The following is a 17,464-nucleotide window of genomic DNA, read 5'->3' as shown; positions in this document are numbered from 1 at the left end:
AGGAAGTCAAGGTTATAAGGCAAACAAGTGACTGAACGTCAAGGGTGATGACTCCCCTCGGAGGATGGACAAACACATGAAATGATTTAACCACTATCAAAGTATGAGAAAGTATGCGACAACGTACGGGACAAGGCACGTGAACCGATGGGGATATCAGCAGATATATGGAAACCATAAAAAACATTCAAATGGACAGTTGAGGAAAAAAAAGCCATGCAGTTAAAGATAAATAATTTTTTGTTAAGCTTCAGAGACTAAACATAGCTGAGAAAAAGTCAATGACCTTGAAGCTAGATCAACAAAACTTATCTAAACAAAAACACAAAGAGAAAAAAAAGGATGAACAAAAAAAAGAATTGGGGCTCTAAGAGCTTTGATTATAAATGTTCAACTGTTTGAACTGTCCAGAGTTCCAAAAGAAAAAAAAAAACACATGGAGAGAAGTGAAAACTAATGGTTAGTTTTCCAAAATTAATGAAAGACAACAAACCATAAATCCAACAAGCTAAGAGAAACCCAAAGAGGATAAACACAGTTTATTTATTTTTGAGAGCCAGTGAGCGAGAGCAAGGGGACGGCAGGGAGAGGGTGAGGGGGATCAGCACAGAGCCAGATGTGGGGCTTGCTCTCATGACACCGAGATCATGACCTGAGCTGAAATAAAGAGTCAGACACTCAACTTGAGCCACCCAGAAGCCCCTCATTTTTAAATTTCTTTAAAGCATAGTTGATTTGCTAAAGCAAAAACACATCGAACATATATCCTGGGGCTCACACTGCACCATATGTAGAAATAAAACAGGACAGTAAGAGCACAAAGAATAAAGGGCGGAAAATGTAATATATTGTGAAGTTCTTACATTATACATGAAAGGGTGTGATAAGAAGAGATGGGACAAATGAAAACAAAGGACAAAATTATTAAATGTGAATGATCTAAATAATTAAAAGACAAGAGTATAGGATTAGATAAAAATCAGAAAAATTATATGCTGTCTGCAAAGTTAGTTTGAATATAAAGACAGAGATAAGTCAGTAGTAAAAAGATACAAAAAGATATAAAAAGATTAGTCAGAAAGAATAACTGTATCAATATCAGATAAGGAAGGCTTTGGGGTAAGAAAGATTACATCAGGAGTGGACAGGGACATCCATGACAAATCTATTCATCAGGAAAACATCAATATCCTAAATGTGTTATGTGCCTAATAACAGACCTTCAAAATGATGTAAAAACTGATAGAACTCAAAGGGGAAATAGATGAATCCATAATTATAATTGGGGGTTTCAATACTTTTTCGAAAAATTGGAAGAACACATAGGAGATCAGTAAGAATATAAAAGACATGAGCACTACTACCAGTCAACTTCACCTGACATTTAAAGAACATTCCTCAAAAGTAGAACACATTCTTTTCAGGGGTACCTGGGTAGCTCAGTCGGTTAAGCGTTGAGTCAATGTTAGCTCAGGTCATAATCTCAAGGTCTTGAGTTCAAGCCCCATGTCAGGCTCTGTACTCAGCTCAATCTGCTTGAGATTCTTTCCCTCTCTTTCTCCCTCTCCCTCTGCTCCTCCCCTCACTCATGCACTCTCTCTCAAAATAAAATCTTTAAAAAAAAGTAGAACACACATTCTTTTCAAGTACACATGAAACATTCATCAAGATAGACCATATTACAACTATAAAGTCTCAAAAAATTTAAGAACATTGAGGTCATACAAAGCATGTTCTCTAAGCACAATGGAGTTAAGCAAGAAATCATAAAAGGCTGAAAACTCCCCAAATATTTGGAAATTATACTTCTAAATAATTCATGGATCAAAACAGATATCTTAAGGAAAAATAGAAAACATCTTGAATGTGAAGAAAAATAAGACATCAGATTTTGTTGAATTCATCTAAAGCACTGCCAAAAGGGACCTTAACAGCATTATATACTTATGTTAGGAATAAGGTTTATTATACTATATATAATATATATAATTATAATATATATTATAGTATAAATATATTTATTATATATAGTATAATATATATTACACATTATACTATATATGATTATAATATATATTATAGTATAAATATATTTATTATATATAGTATAATATATATATTACACATTATACTATATATATCTCAGCTTTCACCTTAAGAAACTAGAAAACAAAAGAGCGAATTAAACCGAAAGCAAACAAAAATTATAAAAACAATTGAGAAAGTTAATGAAATCAAATGCTCATTATTTGAGGAAATCAATAAAATTGATCAATATCCAGCCAGACTGATCAAGAAAATAAGGAGACATAAATTACTAATATTGAAACTAGGGACACCATTTCAGATTATGTAGAGGTAGAAGTATAATACGGTAACATTATGAATAGCTTTATGCCAATACAGTAGACCTCCTTATCTGTGGTTCTGCTTTCCACAATTTCAGTCATCTGTGGTCAACAGTAGCCCAGCAGATGATCCTCCTGACTTACTGTCAGAAGGCCACCAGAAGCCTAACACTGTGTCACAATGCCCACATCATTTACCTCATGTCAGCTGATCACATAGGCATGTTATTTCACAGCATCACAAGGAAGGTGAGTACAATACAGTAAGACATTTAGAGAGAGACCACATTCACTTAACTTTTATTACAGCATATCGTTATAATCGCTCTACTTTACTATTGTTGTTAATCTCTCACTGTGTCTAATTTTTAAATTAAAGTTTATCATATGCATAGAAGAAAACATAGTATGTATGGGGTTCTGTACCATCAGTGGTTGATCCACTGGGGGTCCTGGAATGTACTTCTGTGGAGATGAGGGGGGACTACTGTAAATTTCCTTACTGAGGTAACATAAAAAAATTCCTTGAAAGACACAAACTACTAAAGCTCATTCAAGAATAATCAGAAAACTTATACCTATTTTTCTTATTTTTTTATTTTTAAAAGATTTTATTTATTTATTCATGAGAGACAGAGAGACAGAGAGAGAGAGAGAGAGAGAGAGAGAGAGAATGAGAGAGACAACACAGGCAGAGGGAGAAGCAGGCTCCATGCAGGGAGGCTGACGTGGAACTCAATTCCAGGTCTCTAGTATCAGGCTCTGGGCCGAAGGCAGTGCTAAACCACTGAGTCACCCAGGCTGCCCAACTTACACCTATTTTTAAAAATTGAATTCATGGTCAAAAATCTCCCCACGAGAAAATCACAGGCCTAGATAGCTTCATTGGTGAATTCTACCAAACAATTAAAAACTACCTAATTCTACCCAAACTATTCCAGAAAATACAGGAGAAGGAAACATTTCCCAACTCCTTCTATGAGATCTGGTAACAAACCCAGAAATAAACATCTTCAAGAAAAGAAAACTACAGGGTTTTCTCATGTGTATAGGTATAATGATTCTTAGAAAAATTTTAGAAAATGGGATTAAGAAATAGGTGAGAAAATTAATGACAAATGAGTTTTATATGAGGAATACAAGGTTAACTCAACATCTAGAAATCAACCAATATAATTTACCAAAATAATAGAGTGAAATGGTATATACACAAAAAAGCATGTGATAAAATTTAACATCCACTTATGCTTAAAACTCAGCAAATTAGGAATATGAATTTCCTCAACCTAAAAAAGGAATCTACAAAAAACCTACAACTGACATAAAAGTCTGAATATTTTTCCTAAGACCAAGAATAAGGCAAAAAATCTGCTTTTACCACTTACCATTCATTATTGTACCACAGGTCTTAGCCAGTACAACAAAGCAAGAAAATGAAAGCCATACAGATTGGAAAGAGAGAAAGAAAACATAAAAATTTGTATGTCTCCCAGCAACCTTAGTTTTAAGTGATTGCTGGGAGGTACATTACCAATTTCATAACCTGAAAGTTCATTTTGAAGAAGAAATTAAAAAAACTGTAAAGCAGAGGGATATCTAAAATATGTATGTAAAATCTAAAACACTCTTAAATCATTTGGGGGATTTTACACTAAAATGTTAAGGACTGCTTGGTTCGGATATCATACCAAAAAGTATGATTTACTCAGTACTACGGAACCAGTTTGTTTCTTATAGGCAAAGTGAGCCAATTCTTTTCTCTAGCACTAAAATGCATCCAGATGACAAAATTGAAATAAAAAGCTATACATGTACCTTTATAAGTAAAGGACTTCATGACAGTTAGCACATGTATTAACTAAGTTTAACTTTACTAACCTTTGACCAGACTTTGTCTAGCTTTTAAAACAGCTCCAAGGTCACAGTCAGCAGTAGCATATGCATGCGGCACAGTACTCTTAGATTCAGTTAACCTCTTGGCAATAACTCTTCGAATATTGCTAGCAGGGATTTCAGTGAATGTACCCTGCAAAGAAATTACAATCTGTCCATTAAACCATAAATGGAAGGGGGAAAAACAAACTCCATAACTAAAATATATTCAGTGACTTAGCTTTTGTTAATAGTTAAAGATCAATATAGGAAAGTACCATTAAAATTTCTTAGTATAAGGAGGAATATAAGAAATCCAAAGAGTTTTAACTTTATAGTATATGACTGTAGGAAATAGTAAAACTCATGTTTTAGTTGTAAGTGGGTCATCTTATGTTACTATGTTTAAGATGATCAAAAAGAAATCTCCCAAGTCATGAATAATTCTTCCATTGGTGTGTGTGTGTGTGTCAAACAGAGACAAAGAGATAGACACACACACATACCACCTGTAAGCAGCTTCTGTCACAAATACCATGCCTTAATAAAACTCAAAGCATACAATAATTCAACAAACCAACAGCAGACAATTCTTACTTATAAAAATGGTACACAGTAGAAAAAGATAATTCAATATATTAAATAATCTGTCAAACTATTTCCATTTTGGTTTGTAATTTATATAGAAATTGCACAAGTATCATATTTTCCAAAAATTCGTAACATGAAGTATAAGTGAGATATTAAAATTCTCTTGTAACTTTACTTACTGTAGCTTTCCGTTCTGTTCCTTGAGCCTCTGACAAAAGCAAGATGGACCTTACACTACATGTGATTCTTTCCTTACCCTTCACTCCATTCTGGGACTAGATCACAATCATATGAGAATAATAACTAAGCAGCTAAAAATACACCTGATTTCTTAGGAAACATTTTATGTTGACAGAGTACTTGCTCAAATAGAATAAATGCTCACTCTATACCATAAAACTTTGAAAGTAAGATTTATCTTCTGAATTTGAATAGCCTACTTCTTTTTTTTTTTTTTTTTTAATTTATGATAGTCACAGAGAGAGAGAGAGAGAGATGCAGAGACACAGGCAGAGGGATTCGATCCTGGGTCTCTAGGATCGCGCCCTGGGCCAAAGGCAGGCACCAAACCGCTGCGCCACCCAGGGATCCCCTGAATAGCCTACTTCTTACAAGTATAAGATTTGATTACACATATATTTTTTGTATGTGCAGTAATGAAGTATGAATTTATTAAAAAATTTTGCTTCCCATGAAATTTATACTATCTGCAACTATTTTTGAAATATCATACTGGAATACATTTCTCCACTAGAAAGAACAGGATAGGTTTGTGTGTTTATTTTTTAAGTGTCCATTCAGTTTTACATGAACCTGATTATCCTGCATTTCTTCCAATGGGAAGCAAATGACATGAAAGATACTAAGAAAGGGAGGTAAAAAGAGGCAAAATGGAGTATTTTGACAACAAAAATGGGCTGCTATCCTACCTGTATCTGAGAAAGAACATCTAGGTATGTGGCTTCTATAATTCTTCACAGGGAGACTATCAATTCCCTCAGTCAAAATAAAGCACCCACAGAAGATGGCTAGTGGCACCTACCAGTTAATTAGTACCACACCCAAGGAAGTACCATGATTACAGAGCATACACACATGGCGCTGAATCTGGAAGTTAGCACCACACAAACAAATCGGGTTTGAACTAGGCATCTGCAAAACAAAGCGTATGGAGTACTTTTTTTTTTTTTTTTTTTTTTTTTTTTATCACTTTCAGCTACTACTAAAATGGATTCGTAGAATTACTTGTAAAAGAGACAGTAATGGTTTTATTTTCTTTCTCACTTAAATCTGAAAAATAGAAATCTACTCAAACGGTATTACCGGTACATTAGGTTGTCCAGGAGTTGACAGTGGTGGGATCATCGGCCGTGAGTAAGGTGGTGTAGCTGTGGTCTGTGGGGGCAGAGGCACTGTGGGAGTGGCTGGAGGGGCTGGAGTGGGTCTGGATTCAGTAATCTTGCCAGTTTCTTTCAACTGCACCAGTTTGAGAGCATCCCTGAAGATAAGAGAGAACCATGATTAGCAACAAGGATAGAATGTTTAGTAAGTGGGTATGAGGTACAGAGGGAAGGTACTGAACTAGAGATCTCAAGGCTAAAATACAAAATGAATTATTTTAGATAAGCAAATCTTATCTGTTTTGCTGATTCATATTATTCACGCACTACAATATTTGGACATTTGCAAAAACTGAACAACAATTCAAATTTATCAAAGTATAGGGTGTAGGTATCTTTAAAAAGAAACTGTCTTTTTTTTGGGGGGGAGTATCATTTGGTAGATGAACTATTCATAAATTAAGCCATACTCTCATTCTTTACACTTGGTCAAGTAATTTTCACATGGCATTCAGAAAATGTCAAGTTTATTACGACTTTTACTACGATATTCACTAAATTACTGGATTTTCTAGTACAAATTACCTTGTTTATGGCCAGGAAATCACACCATTTTAAGTATTGCTCAATATGTTATCAGCACCATCTAATGAAATAAACCTAACCCACAGCATCACTCAGAATGAAAGAAAACTAAACTAGTAATAGACTTACCTTGCATTAACGGTATCTTTGTTTTTTAAAAGGATTTAATTAGATTACTATATATATATATCAAGCTTTTGATCTATGTAAGTTACAGTGGGTATGAAGTAATATATTCTCTTAAAATGGCTTTTTCAAAAATTGTAATATTTGCTAATTCAAAAATTCTTTTCAAAAACAAAATTTTATATTTTAAAAACTATTTTTAATCTAAATTTTTTAAAAGGTTCTACATAATATAAAAACAACTTCATGGTGACACAAATTTAAAGGCAAATAATATTCCTTAAATTCCTCAAACATAGTTAATTTTGTTATGGTTTTTTAAAAGAATTATGAGGGGAAAAACCTAGCAACTGCTGGACACGTTTGAAATGACAATCATCCTCTCCTACACAAAACCTCTTCCTTAATACCTTATGGCAACATGGTAGGCAGAATTCTGAGATGGATGGCCCCAATATTCTTGTATATACAGAATTATTACCTGATGTACACACCCATATAATCTCTTGTGAGTATGGGTCGGCCTGAGTATGATGGATGTCTCCCATGATTAGGTTACATTACAAGACAAAGGTGATGGATTTTGCAGACATAATTAAAGTCCTAAATCAGCTGACATTAAGTTAATAAAAAAGCAGAAGTATAATTACCCTGGTGGGATTAGACATCAGATAAGCCCTTTAAAAGGAACCAGGAATTCCTGGAAGAAGAGATCCAAATGGACAGAGTCTCCTGCTGGCACTAGAGAAGGGAGTAGGCATTTGTGAGCAGCCTGTGGAGATGACCATGAGGCAAGGACCTGAAGGATGCCTCTAGGAACTAGGACTAGTCCTTGGTTAAGAGCCAGCCAGGGGCCAGACTCTGACAGCCCCCAAGGAACTGAATTTTACCAACAACCATGCGAGCCTGGAAGAGGGCACCCACCTTTAGATGAGACCCTAGTATTGGCCAAAACCTTGATTTCAACCTTGTGACCATAAGTTGAGAACCCAGCCATGCTAGGCCCGGAATTCTGACCTACAGAATTGTTAGATGCTACATAGGTCTAAAGCTGCTACATTTGTAGTAATTTCTTACACAGTAATAGAAAATTGACCCAGGAATCCCCCCATGTGTATTGATACTGGTTTTAGAAAAGAGCGTTCATCCTTTCCTTATACCTGGTCCAAAAAGGGGTGCATGGAGTTAACCCTAACTACAACTAACTTACTTGTTTCAAAATTAAAGGGGTGACATTTAACAAAGGAGGCCAGATTGATGAAGAAGAAGTCTTACATGTTTTACCATCTCAGATCCCTAATAAACATTAAGAGTGGGAGTAAGTGAGAAAATGAACCTCTTATGCCTACATTGTGTAATTATGTAATCCTATATCAGTCCTGTGAGGGAGGTATTATCACTCCCAATTCATAAGTGAGTAAATAGGCTCAGAGAGGTTAAATTTCAAATCTAAGTCAGTATTTCTCAGTTACCTACTCTATTCTAGGTGTTGAGGATGCACTGTTAAACAAGACACTTTATTCCACAGGACAGTCTATGTTAATCAGGCAAACAAATGGCAGATATAGCTGCGCTATGAAGAAAATAAAGCAGAATAATGATGTGAGTGATAGGTGAGAGGAGGGCTTCTTTTAAAATAGGATGGATGGTCAGGGAAGGTCTGAGGATATGGTGCTTGTGTGGAATAACGTGAATGAGCAAGCAGCCAAGAAGAGCTGGGGAAAGTATATTTCTAGGCAGGGAAAATAACAGCTTCTTCTAACAACAGAAGGCAGGCCAATGTAGAAAGAGGAGTGAACAAGGAGAGGGTTAAAAGATGAAATGGGGGCTGGCATCAAACCCAGGGATGGCCAAGTCCAGAGCCCCTGTGCATTTTCTACTACTCTACTCACACCTGTGCACATAGTACACATATTTTCTCACGTGAACAGACTAGAATAAAGTACATCTCAGGTTAACAGCAAGTCTGGGATTGAAGGAAAAAGTGTGATCTACCTAATCTAAGGCAAAATATAGGACCTCCTGACTCTGGCCTCGAATCCACCACTCAAAAAAGTAACAGGGGCATAACCAGACAGTGCTGGTTCTCAGAGCACAACATTGTGATCGTGGAAAAAATGAGGGAGAAGAAGAGGTGCGTGGCCTAGGGAATGACCTTACACGGTTAACGCTTTTGACAAGCTTACTTCTGTTTGGAAATTAATTTTTAATTTACTTATATTCGTAACCAAAAGTACCATTTTCCAGTTAACTATGATTAACATTTACATGTGAAATAAATGGCTGCCAATATCATTTCTGAGGATTTATGCCATGAGCCAAAACCCTTGCCAGATAAATAAAAATATGAGCATTGAGGGGTGCCTGTTCTTAAGTATCCAACTCTTGATTTTGGCTCAGGTCATGATCTCAGGGTCATGAGATAGAGCCTCACATCAGGCTCCACGCTCAGTGGGATGTGTGCTTAAGGACTCTCTGCCCCCTCCCCCTGCTGGCATGCTCTCTCTCTAAAAATAAATAAAACCTTAAAAAAAAAGAGTATTGATATATAATAAGGCCTTCTGTTGTTGATTCAGAAAAAAATCCCTTCACCAAAAGATATTTAGCTTTTAAGAGCTCTTACAAGTCATAGCCTAACACTACTAGTCCCTTTCCATTATATAAGGTAATTAAATACATCTAACAAAACTAATCTGGCTTTTAAATCAAATTAAAGGGGCACCTGTGTGGCTCAGTGGTTGAGCATCTGCCTTTGGCTCAGGTCATGATCCCAGGGTGCTGGGATCAAGTCCTGCACTAGGCTCCCCACAGGGAGCCTGCTTCTCCCTCTGCCTGTGTCTCTGCCTCTCTCTCTGTGTCTCTCATGAATAAATGAATAAAATCTTTAAAAATCAATCAATCAAATTAGAGTTTAGCATGAGAGTGGCAGATCCAAAACACATCCATACCTTTATATGGGGATCACTAATTTACTCTTAGGCATCAGTTAAAAATAAACAAACAAAAATAACAATTGAAGAGATTAAAGATTAAAATATTAATGCCTGAATATGTCTATTTAAGAAAAGATTCGTCACACTAACGGACACATTTATATTTCACTATGAGCATAACTATTTTATCAAGAAACAGGCAATTTAGTTTTATGGTTGCAGTGATTAAGATTCTTGGGTAAAAGGGCTCTTGGTAAGAATAAAAGTAAGAAGTAATTAATCATAAACAAGTAAACAGAAAATCAATTCTGGCCACTGCTTCACAGTAAATTTTTACTGCTAACTTTACACTTACATACCTAATAAAGTGTAAATGTTAATTATTGTTTAATAACAGCCAACAATTTAGTTTCTATAATGCAGAGAATGCTTTTAATGATTTCTGTCCATGAAATAATTAATCAGATTCTACTTGAAGATTTAGGTAGGCATTAAAAGCTCTAAAAATTAGAAGAAAAACAAATATGCCACACATTTCTGCACAAAGGCAGACAATGCCCTGGTAATTTACTCAAGGTAGAACCTTCTCTACCAGGATCCCTTAGAGAGTAATTCATTTCAGTGAGCTATGACTTAGTTTTAAAAAGAAATAGCACTAATACTTAATACAATTATATATTAATTATAATATATATTATATATTTATTATACTAATATAATACATGCTACATACTCACCTACCACACCTATCAAATTTTTGATGCTGTGATATGAATACAAACATTTACTACAACTATGATGTAAGACACAGATATACCAAAGATGTTAGGTTACAAAGAACGAAAATGTATTGTCTCTGTGGCCCCAGCACTAGCTTTCTTAAAATACACACGCAAAGTCAAATCTATATGCTTTTGTGCAACATATATTCTGAGCAATATGTTTGGACAATATACTTGCTCCACTGCAATATTTAAAATAGCAACCCTAACACTGAGGATTTACTTCATAAACACAATCGATCAGAGGCACTTCCTCAACAGCTGAAACTATTCTACTTGCATTTTTAGTTGAGAATGGAAGAAGGAAGGACGTCCCTCCAAATTTCAAGAATTTGTGCTAAGGTACTTAGGGGAAGCTTAGCCTGCAATTTTTCAATCTTATCAGAAAATGACATTTTTGTAGGTGACAGCAGGTCGGTTTTTTCCAAAGTCCACTTTAAACTTAAAACACAGGCATCTTTAGTAGTATATAAAACGAAAATCCTAAATAATGTATGCTTTCAGGATCTATGTTTCTCATGAAACCTTTTGTAAATGTGTCAGATTTTGAAGACAAAAGGTTGACTTTTATGGTGCAGAGTTAAAGAATAAGGAAAGAAAACTGAATTAGGAGGAGGAAGACGGCAAAAATATTAAAAATAAAACTATTTTAATAGTGGTTCCTTGGTGTATGCAGCAAGACAAATACCATTTTGTTCTCCTTAATAAATGTTACATTACTATTATAACTTCAATTCAGGTTAACAAAAAGATATTTATTTGTTCAACATATAAACACATATGGAAAGAGAAGGGAAAAAGGAAAAAAGGGCTATTTCATTCCTCTACTGTCACACCACAAAATGTCTTCTAAAATATCACCTAATAATTGACTTCCAAAGACTTTTCTCAGATCACACCTTAACTTTTTATCCAGCTCCTAGATAATCCTCCAACACAAGAAAAGCTGCCTTCTAAAAGTTTACCTCCTGATTATCTCAATTATAACTACTGGTCTTCTGCCTACCAAACCTCCCTCTTAAGTTCTGAACTGTCTCCTGCAAATAATCTCCACCTCACTGATCCTGATGCCTACGTGAATTGTCAGCACTGACAAAAGGCTTCAGAGCTAACATGCATTCACTCCACCAAGACAAAGGTCTTATTTATATTTATCATTTGTATTTAATACCTATTATTTGTATTATTATTATTATTTGTATTTATGGAGCCAAAATTTCATTACCCAGACCAGAATCTCAAATTCATTCCTTGATTCATTGCTATCCTGGTCTATGCTCCACATTCTATCCTTTAGGAAGACTTCTGGATCCTGTCCTTATAATACTACCTAGATCAGTAATCTCCCTTTTATTTCTTCCATTTACATTCAGGCATTTTACCTTTTACCTGAATTACTTTATAAGCCTATTTTATCTCCTAACCTCAAGTTTTTTTCTGCTCCAATGTGTCTTACACAATTTGCAAAATTAATCCTTCTAAGGTACAGCTATGATTACTTTATCAAAGATTTCACCAAATCGTGATGAATTAAATACAGACTCTCTCTCTGTCTTATCCCTCAGAAATATAGGTAAGTCTACCTGGTTATAAAGAAAGGTGCTTTATCCCATTTTTATGGAGAGTTTACTAAAACTCTAGATTGAGGGCAGTCTGGGTGGCTCAGTGGTTTAGCGCCGCCTTCAGCCCAGGGTGTGATCCTGGAGACCCAGGATGGAGTCCCACATCAGGTTCCCTGCATGGAGCCTGCTTCTCCCTCTGCCTATGTCTCTGCCTCTCTCTCTGTGTCTCTCTCATGAATAAATAAAATCTTGTAAAAAAAAAAAAAAAAAACATAGATTGGTAGATTAATAAAATAAAGGTACAAATAGTAGGATGAACATGGGGGGTGGGGGACTAAGCTTAACTGGATATGAGAATACTTAATTTTAACTTTTTATGGCTAAGTGAAACTGTTTAAGTCCTTTAACTAAAAATTCACAGTCTAGTATACAACTTTTCAGTCAGAGATCAGGACAGCTGACTTCTGACTCATGTAGTATGGCAGGACTCACAGTATGTGTTTAAGAAAACAACATACACAGGTCTGATGAACAAATCAATAAGGCTGTAACACAGATAAATGAAGCTACCTAAGAATTAAACCTGGATTGCTCATCATAAAAGAAATGCCCCAAAATAAACCAATGCTTTAATGAAGAGTAAAATAAACCCAATGAAAAAAGAAAAAAAAAAAAAAAAAAGAAAGAAGAAAGGAAGAAAAGAAAAGAAAAGAAAAGAAAAGAAAAGAAAAGAAAAGATCCCTTGGTCCAGCACTGCCACTTAATAATTTCATAACCTTCACTAATCTCAACTTAAAAACTTTTAGCCAATATTACTGATCACAGTTATCAACAGTAAATGAGGAATAAGCATATTGCTTTAAAATGTTAACTCAATTTGAAGATGTAATATTACTTCCAATAGAAATGTAACACAAATGTGCCTGGGTGGTACAGTTGGTTAAATGTCCAACTCTTTGCTTTGGCTCAGGTCATGATCTTAGGGGCTTGAAACTGAGCCTTGCTTTGGGCTCCATATTCAGGGCGGAGTCTGCTTAAGACCCTCTATATCCCTCTGCCCCATCCCCCTCCCTCCACGCTCTCTCTTTCTCTGAAATAATACATACCACTATGGCAATTTTACATTAGTCATATGTCTGAAGGATTAATCTTTGTCCTCCCCACTAGACTAAATTTCAATAGAGCAGGGGCCATCTGTTCTCATAAACTCTTGAAAGAAACAAAATGTAAACAAATGGAAAAACAGATCAGTGCTCTGGAATAGGAAGACTTAGCATCATTAAGATTTCGATTCTTCCCCAAGTTAATTGTAAAATGTGATGCAACCCCGTAAAAACACCATCATTCCTCTGTGCCTGAGCTGTTTAAAATTCATTTAGAAAAATTATAAAATAAGAATAAGCCAAGAAAACTGGTCCATTGGAAAAAAAAAAAAAGAACAATGATAACTCTAACAAATTTTAAAACCTACTATAAAATATTTATAATTTTGAGTGTGGTACTAAACAAATTAGGTGCTAACTCATAGATAGTGGAATAGAAAAGAAAATCCAAAAAAATGCCAACAGCATATGGAAATCAGTTTGATTATCCAAGTGACTAAAATCCAAACAGATAAGAATGAAATTATTTTTAAAAGTATATTTCCAGGTTTAAAAAATTTAAATGTGATTGCAAACTTATTTCAAACCAACATAAAAACAATATAAAAAGTTCACTGCTCTGTAATCTAATTTTCTGCATTTATCACCATTTCTAAGGATCCAGCTTAGTGACCAAATTAGAACCATTCTTCATTAATGCTGTAATTACTTCAAAACAACCCTTGCACAGAATACAATTTTGTGCTCACAAAAGCAATTAAAAATACAAAAGAACAGTATACATCCTTTTAAATCTTAACACTGAATAAGCTCTTCTTTAAATACTTTCAGAAAAAGATGATCATGATAAATAATGGAAATGGTTATTATAAAAAAGCACAAACATACTCTTTAGTGAATATACCCCGAGGGCCAGTGGCTGTGCCCTGGCTAGCATCCAGGGCGTGTTTTTCCAGAATATTACGGGCAGCTGGACTTAAACGGAACCTAAGAAGAAAACAGAAGATTAACAAAACCAATAAACACTCATATTTGAATCAAATATACCTAAACATCAAAGGTTTTGCTGATAATTAGAAAAATATAACTTATAATAAAGTTAAAATGACTCCTGTTGATAGTCGCAGTCAAATAAATTAATCTAATAAAATCTAAAAAAAAAAAAACAAATAAATTAATCTGTACTAATCTGGTTTATTTTACTACCAAAACATTTTCATACACATTTACTTAGTTACTATTTCAAAATATTCTTTTAATAAGAGTAAATATTCAAAAGGACAGAGCTTCTATTTTTACTAATAATTTTTCACATGACTCTTCATTAAATATATCAATAAGGAAATAACTGTACTCTTCCTTCACTTTTTTGTGGTAAAATATACAAAAGATTTACAATTTTAAATGTTTTTAGGTGTACAATTGAGTGGAATCAAGTACTATACCTGTTGTGCAATCATCGCCACCATCCATCTCCAGAACTTTCTCTCACACTGAAACTCTGTACCCATTAAACAATAACTCCCCATCCCCCTACCCAGCCCCCAGCAACTCGCACTCTACTCTCTTTACCAATGTGACTACTCTAGGTAACTCATATAAGTGAAATCACAGTAATTGTTCTTTTGTGATTGGCTTATTTTACTTAGCATGTCTTCAGGGTTGATCCATGTCTTGTTATGTGTGTTTCTCAAAGCTGAGTAACATTCTATTGTATGTATGTATATAGTACATTTTGGACACATGAATTGTTCCTACCTTTGGCTACTATGCATAATGCTGCTATATGTGGCTATATAAGTATCTCTTTGAATTCCTGCTTTCAAGTCTTTTGAGTATATAGCCAGAGGAGGAATCACTAGATCATACGGTAATTCTACTCTTAATTTTCCGAGGAACTGCCGAACTGTTTTCCACAGTGACTGCACCAATTTACATTCCCACCAATGGTGCACAAGGGTTCTAATTTCTTGATACATCCATCAACACTTATTATTATCAGCAGCCAATCCAATGAAAAAGTGGTAGCTCATTGTGATACTGATTAGCAATTTCCTAATGACTAGTGACACTAAGCATTTTTTCATGTTTATTGGCCATTCACGCATCATCTTTGGACAAAATGTATTAACTGAGTACTTTGCCTATTTTAATTGGGTTGTTTTGTTGCTGAACTGTAGCCTTCATATATTTTAAAAAGTCATTATTATTTACATGAAAGCATTTTTATATTACATATACTCCAAAAGAGTAAGAGGCAGAAACTTAGGTTGATTGTTAGACATGGAAACTGAAATATACCAAAAGGTGACACAACTACTAAGTATCTACTCTTTGACTGAGACCTTTAGGCAAAGCAGCAAATACAAATGACTATACAGTCAAATAAAGAAAATGAGTCAAAGGGGTTGGGTCCAGAAGTTTATAACCAAGAAATGGAGAGGAACTAATGTGGTACTTGTTGCATTTCAGATAAATAGCTCTAGGTGATATGGGCTCAGTGCCCATATCAGATGGGCAGATTTTTCAGATGAAACTGAAATTTTAGATTTTTTTAATGTAAAATTAACTACAAACAATTCAAAAAATTTATTTAAAAAAAATCACTGTATGGGCCAATAGTGTGCAGTTCACGGGTCTGCTGGCTTTCTTTTAAGGCTCCATATCCAGTGTGGAGCCCAATGGAGGGCATTAACTCACAACCCTGAGATCAAGACCTGAGCTGAGATCAAGAGTCAGATTCTTAACCAATTGGGGTATCCAGGCACTCCAGGTCTGCTCCTTTTTAAACCTACACTTTGGGGCCACACACTCATTAAGTCTCTAATGATGAATCTTCATAGAATGACAGAGCACACACTATGATCTCTGCAAAAGGAGAAGAGTAGTTAAGTACATCCATTACCCCGCCTTATGATTTCCATGGTAAAGAAGAGAAAATAAAGGGAAGTTAAAGCAATGCAGTGAGAAATGCTATGTGTGGGCATGGAAATTTATTAACTCAGTATTTCAAGAACACTGACAAGAACGGACTCTGGTAAACTGAAGGAAAAGATTTGAAAGCGTATGCATTTTTATTCAAGTTCAAAAGACTTTCCTCCATGAAGAGCTTCTTCTTATAAAGGAAAAGTAATTTTGTGTAATTGTGGAGAATGTTAAATGCATGAACTTATTAAAATAAAATCTTCAGACTCCGTCAATTAAAGCCATGTAAAGCTGAAGTGAAATGGTATGCACCAAGTACCTGTGTTATACAGGGACAAAACTGGGCTCAAATCCTCCAATCCATGTCAGACACTCAAATGAAGAATGGCCATAAAGGCATGCATGGTAAGATGCTAACTTCATTTTGTCAGTTATATGTATAAAACCGGAATTCACACTGCGGTAACTAGAATTCCATGGGTGGAAACATGCTATGAAGTTTGGTTCATTGAACCCCATGCTGGAATCCTAAAACTGACTTCAAATTCATCATGGACACAGACTGTTTGCTTTGATCTCAGCTGGCTGAGCAGGGCTTTCATACCTCCTGGAACATGGCAGGTATTCAATAACTACTTGTTTGTTGAATGAACGAAAGGAAAATAATCATTCCCAGATCTCAGTCACCTAAGGGAAAAAGGGAAGATCAGCCACTTCCTACATAAGGTGCAAAGATGTTTTAAATATGGTAATGACTAAAATATCCTAAAAGCTGCTTTAACATTTTTTTTTAAAATCAGCATCCAAATAAACATACTCACTGCAGTTTTCCCAGTATGTGTTCCTTTTTGACAGGAGTAGAAATCTGTGGTTCGGGTGAGGGGGAAGGCACTGATGGTTTTGAAGCTGGTGATGGAGGACCTTCATCTTTGGGGATTTCAACATGTTTCCAATCTTCTCCTTCTTCAACTAGCAAACCAATTAGTGAACCTAGCCGTATATTTTTAGATCCTTCTTCAACCTATATTTTAAAAAGAAAATAATCGCAGAGATGGAAAGGCTTATGACCATATGAAGTAGTTTAGGTAATTCTGTATTAATTAATTAGAAAGATCTCTTAACTTGAGGTAAAATCTGCTTTTAAGTCAGCCTGCCTCCTCCTTCCACCTGCCACTATCCTTGCTTACTTTCCCCCTTTCTTCACCACTTTCCCTATCCCAGTTATTAATGGTACATCCTGAAATAAAAAATCTAGAATTTCTCCTCTGACAGTTTTCAAATATTTAAGAGCAATCAT

The 17,464-nt window shown here is 35.1% G+C and overlaps 1 protein-coding gene across 1 annotated transcript in view; it reads right to left on the bottom strand.

Moving 5' to 3' along the window:
* PDHX (pyruvate dehydrogenase complex component X) overlaps positions 1–17,464 on the bottom strand; it is a 64,419-nt gene that overhangs the window by 13,990 nt on the left and 32,965 nt on the right. The window contains exons 4-7 of the mRNA XM_026012753.2: positions 16,989–17,188; positions 14,131–14,229; positions 6,135–6,309; positions 4,227–4,374 (exon numbers count right to left, since the gene is read on the bottom strand). Of these exons, the coding sequence (XP_025868538.1) occupies positions 4,227–4,374; positions 6,135–6,309; positions 14,131–14,229; positions 16,989–17,188 (622 nt within the window). The remainder of the gene's footprint in view (positions 1–4,226; positions 4,375–6,134; positions 6,310–14,130; positions 14,230–16,988; positions 17,189–17,464) is intronic.

This window comes from Vulpes vulpes, chromosome 5 (assembly GCF_048418805.1).
Source record: "Vulpes vulpes isolate BD-2025 chromosome 5, VulVul3, whole genome shotgun sequence".
Lineage (NCBI taxonomy): Eukaryota > Metazoa > Chordata > Mammalia > Carnivora > Canidae > Vulpes > Vulpes vulpes.
The sequence above is the reverse complement of the archived record's forward strand: the minus strand, read 5'-3'. Positions and strand labels throughout refer to the sequence as shown.